General features: G+C 44.6%; 1 protein-coding gene across 1 annotated transcript; it reads right to left on the bottom strand.

Annotated features, from left to right (window-relative positions):
- Nucleotides 1-756: 756 nt before the first annotated feature.
- Nucleotides 757-10,728, bottom strand: rrp12 (ribosomal RNA processing 12 homolog). Its single transcript, XM_023409419.2, has 34 exons — nt 10,518-10,728; nt 9,546-9,775; nt 9,170-9,253; nt 8,947-9,023; nt 8,730-8,835; nt 8,244-8,360; nt 8,018-8,156; nt 7,746-7,873; nt 7,543-7,641; nt 7,356-7,447; nt 7,135-7,246; nt 6,870-6,970; nt 6,656-6,770; nt 6,424-6,566; nt 6,196-6,317; nt 6,042-6,106; nt 5,773-5,935; nt 5,499-5,653; nt 5,190-5,257; nt 4,986-5,079; nt 4,736-4,894; nt 4,533-4,613; nt 4,331-4,436; nt 4,092-4,199; nt 3,842-3,999; nt 3,664-3,755; nt 2,588-2,743; nt 2,328-2,491; nt 2,097-2,207; nt 1,969-2,015; nt 1,745-1,823; nt 1,540-1,607; nt 1,359-1,441; nt 757-1,253 (listed from the first exon to the last, which is right to left on the bottom strand). Exons 1-34 carry the CDS (start codon nt 10,654-10,656, stop codon nt 1,151-1,153), a joined length of 3,864 nt encoding a protein of 1,287 aa, XP_023265187.1. The 5' UTR covers nt 10,657-10,728; the 3' UTR covers nt 757-1,150.
- Nucleotides 10,729-11,164: the final 436 nt, after the last annotated feature.

Here is an 11,164-nt window from a genome sequence, read left to right as displayed (position 1 = left end):
TTGTTTTCCATTTAAACGACCAGTGCACTTGCAGTAATTTCTAAAAACGTGTTTTCACTTTGTCACTATTTGTGTGGAGTAAACAAAAGTAAAGTGAATTCAATTAGAATAAAGTCTATAGCACAATTGAGTGTGCAAAGAGTGAAGGGGTCTGAATACTTTTAAGAGTGACTGTATGCACATGTACAGTATAACCTGATGATGTCAGGTCTGAGAATGTCCTGAATCCGTCCTGGAGGTCTACCCCGCCCTCCTCAGGGACACCGACAGACACAGTGAGCTCAGACACAAAAGAGTGTGATCAGGAGGTCAGTCTGACACTTCATGACTCATTTTACTGCAATCCATCTGGGGAAATGAATCACACAAGGCTTATTGTATGTTTGGTCAGTCTGTACCACAACAACAACCAACAGCTTCTCTCTCAATGTCTGGAAGGAGCTGCACCATGAAAATCTCCCACAGCAGCTGGAGATAACTGTGGGTTGCTGACATGGAAAAGTGGAAAATTTGGATTTTATTTACTATTCAATCCAAAATCAGCTTTAACGATGTAGTTAAATCAAATTAAAAGCATTCATGAATGCTGCTATTCAGCATTAACAATTCAGTCTGCAGCGCCATCAAGAGACCAAATAATGCAATAACAGGCTCATATTACTCCTCCCTTAAGTCCGTCTACATATTCCAACACATACATTTTTTTTTTTTATGTTATCAGAAGGTGAGAGTTTCATCTGAGGCAAACACTAAGGATTACACTTGAGTGGTTTATTTGACAGACGAATGATTTTCCATTTGATTAGTCAATTTCCATCAAGGCAGGAACAACGCATTCAATATGTTTATTGTCTCAAACACGCACTTGCACTCTCGCACACACACACACACACACACACACACACACAGTCATACACACTTACTGACTGTGGTGAAAGCTGTATGATGTCAACTGGAGCATTTCTTGAGCTCTGATAACAGTTTAAAAACAAACCGGTTTTACCTTCAGTGACAGTCTGTCAGAAACACACACAGACATACACACACACATCCAAGGTGTATGTCCATATTTTAGTAAGTGTTTATACGCACGGCATCACACACACACACAACAGATTTAAAGTCCATTGAATTACACAAGGTATGCGCCTCAGGCCTTCCTCTTTTTCTTCTGCATTTTCTTTCCGGACAGCGCCCCCTTCTGGGCTCCTCTCACCATGCCCTTGAACTGGCCCTGTAGCTTGGCGCGCTTCCTGTGAACACAGAAAATAAAACAAGTGAGCGTCTGACATTTTTATATAAATGTATTCCTCTGTCAGAGACGTTTATGGAATTCCACATCGACTTGCTGCTCATACCTGCGATTGAGCTGGGCCTTCTTTAGAGGGATGTACGCGTAAGGATCGAGTTTTCCTTGTTTCTTCACATCTCCTTTTCCTTTCTGGAAGACGCAAGATGAACGAACAGACGCTCAGAATTAAGAGTTTCTAACCAGCAGCTCCTGCATTGTGTGTTTCTGTTAGACGCCGTCAGACTCACCTTTGACTTGTAATCCGCTCCGATGTCTTTGCTACCTCCAAGAGGTCTGTGGATACCTGAGCCTCCGGCTGAGTGAGGGGGGAGAAAAAAAAAACCCAATGAATATCCTTAGTCTGAATCACAATTCCTCATGGACCAACATGTCATCAGCAAGACGTTTTGCTTTCTGGTAAAACTTTACCTGAAGAACCTGTGCTAATCATACCTTTATATTTCAACTGGGGCTCAATGTCCATGTCATCATCAAAGTTGTCGTCTCTGAACTTCCTCTTCTGAGACTTTTTCTGAGGGTGATTAAAAAACAAAGATGATAAATGAATAAAATAATTACGACAACAATAACAATAATAATAATAATATGTAAATAAATAAAATGTCTCTACAACAAGAATACTCCATAACTCCAGTGTCACATATGTAAGTACTCACACTCTTGACTCCAGCCTCTTCTAGAATATCTTTCATCTCTCCCTCATCTGTGGGAACAGTAACAGGTTCACTGTCACAAGCTGTTCAGACATAAAGCAATGTACAGGACCGTCGTGGATTCCCCTTACCTTTGTCTTTTACATCCTCCTCTTCGTCTTCTTTAATGATCAGCCGTCCGTCTGAGGTCACTTTAAAGCCGTGCTCGACCTTAGCGCTCTTTCTCAGCTCTGGGTTGGTGGCTGAGAAGCAGCAGAAACCCGTGTTACCGCCACACAACATGCTACGCTTTTTTTTTTTTTGGGCACATCAACATGCAAGATGGCTGCGACAATGGAGGAAAAGTGAGGAGGCTGTGTTACCTAGCACTCTCTGGGAAACTTTGGGATCCAGGAAGTTGAGCGGGTCATCTTCTTCTCCTTCTTTGAGCCACGCCCGTCCTTTCTGCTGTTTCCCTGCTTTCTTCGGAGCCTTTCCTTCATCCTCTGACAAATCACTGTCTGACTCAGCAAGGATGTCCTCAATACTTGAAAAGGACAGGACAGAACATTATTAGTGAGGAGAGGGGTAAGTGTAAGAAGGAGGGCGGGTCTTTATGTGCGGGAGGGGACGGCGGTCTAACCTTTCCCCCTTTGTTTTAGGCGCCTCCTCTTCGCTCTCGGAGTCGTCGTGCTGCTCTGTGGCCTGCTTCCGTCTCTTGGTGCGAGCCTCAGCCTTGCGGATGTTTACGAGCACCTTGTGGTGCTCTGCAGGCAGCATGCTCTTCACCAGCTCGAACCTGGAAACACAGCCGGTAATCAGACACTCACGCAAAAATACATGACACTGTAACACACAGAAGTGACGCAGCTGTGTTGCTAAATTTCTCCGAGGGGACATCTGGTACCGACGAAACAGCCAGTGTAGAGCTGCATGCAAGTAGTGTCCGATTGTATGACGAAAAGAGGTGGGGAAAAAAGTTTGGCGAATGCAGGTCAAATCACAAATGATATAGACACTAAAGAATGAAAATGATGTGGACACGTGGAACCAGCTCTAACCTCTATTCCAAAACAGTTTAAGATGAATGAGCTGCGTTCATCTCGACAAGCAGCTGGTGCCATTACTGCACAAAGCACTCCTCTGTCAATGTCAGAATATGATTAGTTTGCTAACATTATTACTGCTAACATCTCCTTCTAATAAATTCACCACACTGTGCTTTCATCAGCTGCGTTTACGGCAAGTCTGTTTCGGTTAACTGGTAGCAAACAAACTGACATTGTTCAAACCAAAAAGACAAACAGACGCTTCCCTTATGATGAAATATTAGATCCAAATCAAAAACAGCACAGAAATTTATCAACACCGTCAGTTCTTGTGAGAATACGATGCATCACCTGAAAGCCATCTGTTATTCAGACGGTATATTACACATCCAAAGACACAAGCAATTTCTAAATATGATTATGCACAAATTCCATTTAATAAATAAATTTTGATTTCTTTGTTTGAGTAAAGTGATTTATTGACGCTGTGGAAGCACCAAAAAAAAAAAAACAAGATGGGATGCACCTTTTGAAATAATTAATTTAGAAGATTTGAAACCTGGATACGAGTTTTAAAAAAATTGGACATTGTTTTTATCGTGCATTACTACACAGCACCATGTCTCCCTCAGAGCCACAAGCTGCCTGAATGGTGTCCAACAACACTTACCCAAACTTCCTGATGAATTTAGTGAAGATGTTCTTCAGTTTCGTTCTGAAGTGCCTCCTCACATCATCCGTGATGTTCCCCACGCCCTCCATCTGAACACAAGAGTGTAATCTCTGTTACGTGAAGGCACGAATAATTTAACATTGGACTCCCAGTATCCTGAATGTACAATGCATACCATGACAGTGACATGTGAAGCCAGCGTCTTGGGATCCATGATGAAGAGGATGACCTTGATGAAGCTTAGTGCTGCTTTGACTATCTCCCTCGTACGGGACGACAGCAGCACGCAGACATTGTGCAGCAGCTGCTCCATGGTGCTCACCTCTATCGAGTCTGGGAAAGAAAAGGCAGCCGGACTGAATCCAGTCCGCAAACACAAGCGTTTAAAACACCAACAGGAAGTAGCCGAGAGTCAGCAGGCCTACCTTTGTACTCAAACACTAATCGAGTTAGCGCCAACACTGTGCAGGTGATCATGGTGACGGAGCCTGCGAGTCCTGCATACACCAACACCAGATACTGCTCCATGGCATCTGGATCAGAGACAATTTGGATTTGAAACTTTCACAGTTCACTTGTGTCCACACACACACACACACACACACACACACACACACACACACACACACACACACACACAAGGACAGGAAGAGAAGTGTGTTACCTTTTGTATTCCCACAGAAGCGAACAAAAGCCTTTCCTATATCCACCAGCAGGTTGTAGGCGTTCTTACGAGCACCGACGGACACCTCCTTCGTACATATAATCACCTGAAAGAGAGAGAACAAGCTCATGAAAATGATACACACCAGTACTCTCTGTGTTTCTGTGCTTGCCAGCGCTTGTGTGTGTGTGTGTGTGTATACCTCTGGCAGCAGTGCGGTGATAAAGGTTTTGTGTTCTTCGCCGAGCCTTTTCACGATGTGGCTCAGACACTTCAGTCTCGGCTGAGAAGAAAAAAAACAACAAACACAAATAGAAGGATTTAATCAGACAGAACTGTGAATCAAGACTTACAACCCCATCTAGTGTCGGTTTATTCTGTTTCTCTCCACACAGCGTTTTTCACCCTCTTTGCTGGTGAAGACGCGTTTTTCAGAGTCTCAAGCAGGACGACTTTGAGGGTTTCCAGGTTAGCCACGACAAACGATCTACACTCATCCCTCTCTCCTCCACACATCTCCTCCAGCACACGGTACGCCTTCTTCTGCATGCCCGGCTCTTTGGCCTGAAAACACACGAATCAACAGACACAGGGTTAACGAGAAACGCACTTAGGTTTAATAGGTTTGAAATGAGCAAAGCATGCACACCCTTACCTCCAAATACGGTCTAATCAGCTCAAAGGTTTTAGTCATGGTGACCTCATCTACAAAGGGAGCCATGGCAACCACAAGGTCCATCATGGAAAGGCTGAGGGAGGGAGAAAAAGAGAAGCAAAGAGACAGAGGAGTAAGTGCACTGATATTTATCCTACTCCAAAATATACTAATCTATATAATAAATGTATATTCATGTCCTACCGTGTGAACTCATTGGTGTCTGTGCTGCTCAGTCTGTCTGTGGCTTTTTGCAGGAAAGTGCAGCTCATCTGAGGATGATCGTTTTTATTAGCTACACACCAGCACAAGAAATATGGCCTACGACTGGACGGACAGCCTGATCGAAACTGATCAGTTCAGTATGAAACATGACTAGATGTGGTTTAGGTGTTCAATATCACAGTAACGGCTTATAATACAAAGTTAAATGATGTAAACAGACATAAATAGCTTCATCACATGAACCACATGAGAACATCGTGCAGCAGGATGTCAGCAAACGTCGCTGACCTGCGTTTCGGTGACAGCTAGGTAGACTTTGATGGTGTCCAGGATCGCCATCCTGTAGGTGCCGGACTCTCCAGCTGCAGGCTGCTGGCTGTACACGTTGAAAAGGATGGGCAGGAAGTTCTTTGAGAAGCGGCCCACTTCTGCCTTTTCTTCTTCTGCAGACATAAAGCAGACAAGTTTTTGAACGGCTTGATTAAACAAAAAGAAAAAAAAGGTAGCTGCAGTAGTTTTATATGTGTTGTCTCCGTCTCTCTGACCATGTGTGTCCTCCTACCTGTGGAGCAGCTCTTGTTGATGATGGTGCGCAGAGCCTGACACACTATCAGCCTCAGGTCTGGCCGCTCACTGATAGCCATACCAAGTGTGCGGGCGATGCCTTTGTAGGATGCCAGCAGGTCTACGGGACATGTACAGAAGCCAGGGAGCATGGTCCAAATCTGAAAAAATAAATGAATAAAGCGCATAGACACGTCTTAATAACTCATTCTCTGGCTCTTTATAATCAGGCTAATGTGTATTATCAAGGTAAGTCAATTAAGATACCTGAAGCTGTAAAGTCTGGTAGACTTTGGCTTCCAGTTTTTGTCCTGCTTGCTCCAGCTCTTCAGCTGCAACACAAGAGAAGAGTCATCAGAGGGAGAAAATCCACAGTCCCAGTTACCTCACCATCAAGTGGAGCAGCACACATTTGGTTTACCTCTCTGCTGGAGTGTGGAGGCCAGAGGGAGGAAATAAGAAGCGAAGAAACCAAGGTGAGTGTTCTTCACATGATCCCGTATGACCGGGACCAGCCAGCTTCGTGGGAACTCCAAGTCATCACTGATGAAGAAAGAAAAAAAAGAAAAAAAACACACACACACTCAGCTAAATCACAACAATGACAAGAGGGCTGTTCCACAGTGTTTGTGCGTCTCTGTGCCCTTACTTGAAGCCGGTGATGTTGAGAGGCACAGCTCCAAGCACCACTTCAGGCCCCATGCTCTCTACAGCTCCTCCTACAGCCAGGTCCAACTCTCCACTGAAGGGGAACTGAGGAGTGGAGCGCAGGTCTGCCAGAGACTGCAGGGACTGTCCAGGACACAACAACAAAGAGTCAGGCAAACCTTTTCCTTTCTTTACTCACACAGTGACCCGACCCGAGCGTTTTGTGACTCTACCTTGGTCATGATGGGGTGAGCTTGTTTCCCTGCAGCTCGATAAAAGCAGCCAAGGATCTGCAGCACAAACGGCCAGGAGGCATGGAAGCGATAAGACAATCCTTCTTCTATGATACTGGAGAACACACACACACACACAGTTATCATGATGAGCATTTACGTGTAGCCTCTACAAAAGAAAATGGAAGAGCGAGATTAGCTCGGAGAAATTTACCGAAACATTTTGCAGACATAAGAGGGATTTCCTGCAGAGGCTGTGGCACTGATGACGCCCATTTCATCCAAGCAAGGGGAAACGCATTCAGTCAACAAAGTCTGGAAAAAATAAATATAAATAAATCATCTATAGACTTCCCTATCTGGGATGTGTTTTTACTGATTCAATTACAATCCCAAACAACCTTGAGCCGAGCAATCCCCAACAAATCACAACTCCTCAATTGAAACGTGTATGGATGTCGTGAAGGTTATTTCTTTACCTTTAGTGTGTTGGTGGCTGCAGAAACCACCTGTGTGTGGGGCGACAACAGGCAGGACATGGCGGCAGAGAAGAGGCGAGGGAGGTGACCCAAACTCAGAGAACTCTGCAAGCTAGACAAACAGACTGCTGATGAGCAAACTGATAACTAATCCGACATGGAAACACACAATTACATGACCGCAAGAAAGAATGTCGCAGTTTTGGGAAACTGATCATTACCGCGCCAAATGAATGTGTGCCTTCTCCATGACAGCGAGCCAGGCCAGCAGAGGCTGCAGGTCGTTCTCACTGGGCAGGTAGTCATACAGAGCCTGGGGGGAGGGGTGGGGGGGGGGATGACAATGAGTTTCCCCACCACATTTTGCGCAATGGCCTTGGTGCACTTGTTTTGTTTGCGTTCTCTCACCGTGATGATCTGTGCGTTGAGTTCCGGTGAGAGCGTCGAAGCGTTGGGCTTCCCGCTGAACAGCTTATGGAAGGCCTGCATGGCACTCGCCGTCACCAGCTACGGCCAGAAACACAGCGGGCTGATTAAAAACTACACATGAGTGTCCGTGTGGATGAACAAAGGGTATCCGGCTGCACGTATGAGTGTGTTTGTGTTCTCACCACATGGCTGAGTGTCATCACTCTCAGCAGAGTCTCACAACAGGACTTGACAGCTCCCAGAGGAAACGTCCCCATCAACTCCTTTAGAAGACCCAGCACATGAAGTGTAGTGGTGTCCTCTTTGCTGCCTGAGGGGTAAAAAAACAAACAAAAAAAAAAACAGATTAACTACAACTTGCTTTTTGTTCACAGAAGAACACACAAGTACATACTCAAACTACACAGATGGATGCATCGGTATGTCAAGTATGTCAATGACCATGTTGCTTTACCTCCTGCCTGCTCCATTTCTTTGATGCAGAACTTGGCTGTGGTCACTGCAGCAGGGTGATGGGTTGGCGCATTGTCTGTAAACAGGAAGTCACTACCTCTGAGAATGGCGCAAACACCTTGCTGTGCTGCTTTACGGACCTGAGAGGGAAAAAGGCGGACGTGATTTTAGCATCTCGTTCAACGCGGATTTCAACATGTATGACCTGTGAGGATGGTGAGACGGACCTTAGGCTTGCTGTGCACCGTGAAGCTGAGCAGGCCGTGGTAAGCCTGAAGAGTGGACGGATAAGTCCAGACGGATGCATCCTGCTTCCTCAACAAAGTGGCCAGACATGACAGAATCTATAGATGCAAAAAGTTTCAGGTTACATCCCTGTTTATCCAGAATCATATAACATAATAACACATTTGTGTAAAATTTTGTAATAATTGCTGTGTGAATTCTTGAGTTATGGCAGCATGTTTTGTGTGGTCACAGTGACCTCGACATTTGACTTTTGACCACCAAAATCTAAACAGTTCATCCTTGAGTCCAAGTGAATGTTTGTGCGAAATTTGAAGGGATTCCCTTACATGGTTGCTGAGCTATCACATTCAGGAGAGCGGGACGGAGGGACAACCCAAAAACATGATGCCACAATTAATCTTTGCTGCATTTTTCAGCGATGAACAATAAAGAGACAAACAGACGCAAAGACAAAATCTACTCACCCATCTAAGGGCCGAGGCGGTCTCAGATGTGGCCTGTTTAGACATAACATCCATCAGAGCCTTGGTGGTGTCCGAGAACTTGGACATGAGCACCTGAGCAGGAACCCTAGAAAACGCAATACACCAATCAGATGAATAACATTTCCAGTCATATCTAAATAGCTGTTTGCATGACTGGGGGTTTTTGTTTTGGAGACAGAATGTGTGTAAGTCCAACCGTTTCATGACAAGGTTGAGGAGGTACGCCACCGCAGCCTGTGACTCTCCTGATTCCACAACCTCCAGGGTGGTCATCTATTAAAAAAAAAGCAAAGACATGCTTCATTTTCAGACACAACACCTTGGCTCACTATCAGTTTTCAACACACCACAAGTTATTTGGTAATGTCTTAGTGAACGTATTAAAATAAAAAATAAAAATAACAAAAGGCTGCACTCACCAAAGCAGCAAAGTACTCTGTTTCAGTCTCTTTTCCTCCTTGACCTCGGATCACCTCAGTAACAGCTGCCAAAACTGCACAGATCTGTGAGGGACATGAGGTGACAATGTTACAGCAACAGCAGCGCTCAAAACCCATTGGATATACATTTGTTAGTAGGGTTGACGTCCTTGCATCAATTCCTAGAAATGTCAAAGAACTTTTCCATGCTATGCTCAAATTTTTTACTTTTGCTCCTAATGCAAAAGGGACATTTGAATATATCAAAACGAGAGTTGGCAAACATTACACACAGCCCACAATTCACAATATCCCATAAAACAATTTGTGAATGCGGTGCAGTGAATAAATGATCTACCTTCAGTGTAATTCCTACCTCTTTGTGAGCAGCTGAATTGGACTCCCAGAAGCGCTGCACTTTTCTGAAGGTCAGGTTGGAGCAGTCTGACAGGCCGCTGAGGAAGGTGCCTGAGGTTCTTTCTGATAACGCCTCATCTGGCTCCTCTTCCATGAAGGCATCTTTCCGGCTGCCTGCACTGAGCTCCAGCGGACCTGTCTGCAGCTCATTGTGTAGTTTAAGAGCATCAACTGTTAGATCACCGTTTCCTGTGGGCGAGGGAGAGGAGTTTTACATTAAGATGACTTGCCTGTAGGTCAAATGGAGCAATCCCCAAATCAAAGATTTTAACTTAGTCTGTTCTGGCTTGGGTTAAATTTAAGTATAACACAAACAGAGAAGCATGACAGGCATGGAGCAGGAAGCTACAGTCCTGCCTGTGAAATATCTGGACAGAGAGCCTTTCTATATGGTATTGGCTTTGTATTACACCAGATCAGATTTCAAAATAAAAAAAGATGAGAAACCTCTATGCTAATCTGCCGTTTAAGATTTTTTGAAAGCAAGGATCAGCTTTAAGTCAATAGGCCACAAACACAAGGAATAAATGAATATTGTACAGACTCAACACAACTAAATGTGTGTCTCAAATAGTTCATACTACTAAATCTATACTATTACAGTCAAGAAAGTTAATTCCCTTGTGTTCCCTATAGGACATCAGCAACAGTTTAAAGACAGGGTTAAATAATGCGTCTCTCTAGCTTTCACACACACACAAACACACTAGTTATTTAAAATCGAAAACTGTTTTGACAGGTTATTTAAACTGACTCAAGGTAAAAGACAGAAAGATGTGAAGTTACATTTTCCACTGACAACGTTACTGGGATTGTTGATACTAATTTTATGGCGCAACATAGTAAGTTGGCCTGTGCTATTAAAAGTTAAATGGCTAACGCTAGCTAACGTTAGCACTAGCCAGAGACCCACGTGTAATGGGAGGCTTACCGGTGGGTCGGCTGAAGAAGCGGCTTTTAGCAGCCTGCCGAAAGCGGCTCGTCTGCGGGTTTGAGTCGCTACTGTGTCCTTTCTTCCACCGTTTGAGTTTCGACCCTGTCCCAGATCGAAGTTTACCCGATTTGACCATTTTCGGGGTTGAAAACAGTCACGTTACCCCGACTGTCTGTGCAGCTGCAGATGACTCAGTCGCTGACCAAGTGACGTCACGGGCGCTCTCACGTGGCTGGCGTTGGTGTTGTTTTGCCGGTAGAGGGCGCTGTCCAAGTGCACACAGGACACGGGAACGTAACAAAAACAAACAAACAAACAAACAAACAAAAAACACAACAACAGCTGCTGAACTTAACAGATCCATCTCCATGACAACTGCGCAGCCATTATCCGCCGATGAAGACTGTGTGATCTGACTGAAAGCTACGGGAAAAGCCACTCGTGGACTTTGAGTTGGAACTGATTTGTAGAAACTGCAATTTCCATGGTAAAAGGGTGTTTTAAAAGTAAGCGTTTTGGATGACATCATTACAGCTACTGAGCGTGTATGTCAACTTATCTGTTGTCATGACAACTGAGTAAACTGGTGCACCTGACTATTCACCTTACTTCATACTCTGAGTATTGTCCTTTGACCCCTTTAA

This window comes from Seriola lalandi, unplaced genomic scaffold (assembly GCF_002814215.2).
Source record: "Seriola lalandi dorsalis isolate HSWRI2012SDOR001 ecotype SW California unplaced genomic scaffold, Sedor1 jcf7180002054391, whole genome shotgun sequence".
Classification (NCBI taxonomy): Eukaryota; Metazoa; Chordata; class Actinopteri; order Carangiformes; family Carangidae; genus Seriola; species Seriola lalandi.
This window is presented reverse-complemented; position numbering and strand designations above follow the sequence as displayed.

Bases quoted from the DNA above. Each gene is read 5' to 3' on its own strand.
- rrp12 (XM_023409419.2), bottom strand. From the start codon at position 10,656: ATGGTCAAATCGGGTAAACTTCGATCTGGGACAGGGTCGAAACTCAAA. The intron at 6,318-6,423 runs GTAAGGGCACAG...TTTCTTCATCAG, and splicing joins CTCAACATCACCGGCTTCAA to TGATGACTTGGAGTTCCCAC. The intron at 1,254-1,358 runs GTATGAGCAGCA...CTGTGTTCACAG, and splicing joins AAGGCCCAGCTCAATCGCAG to GAAGCGCGCCAAGCTACAGG.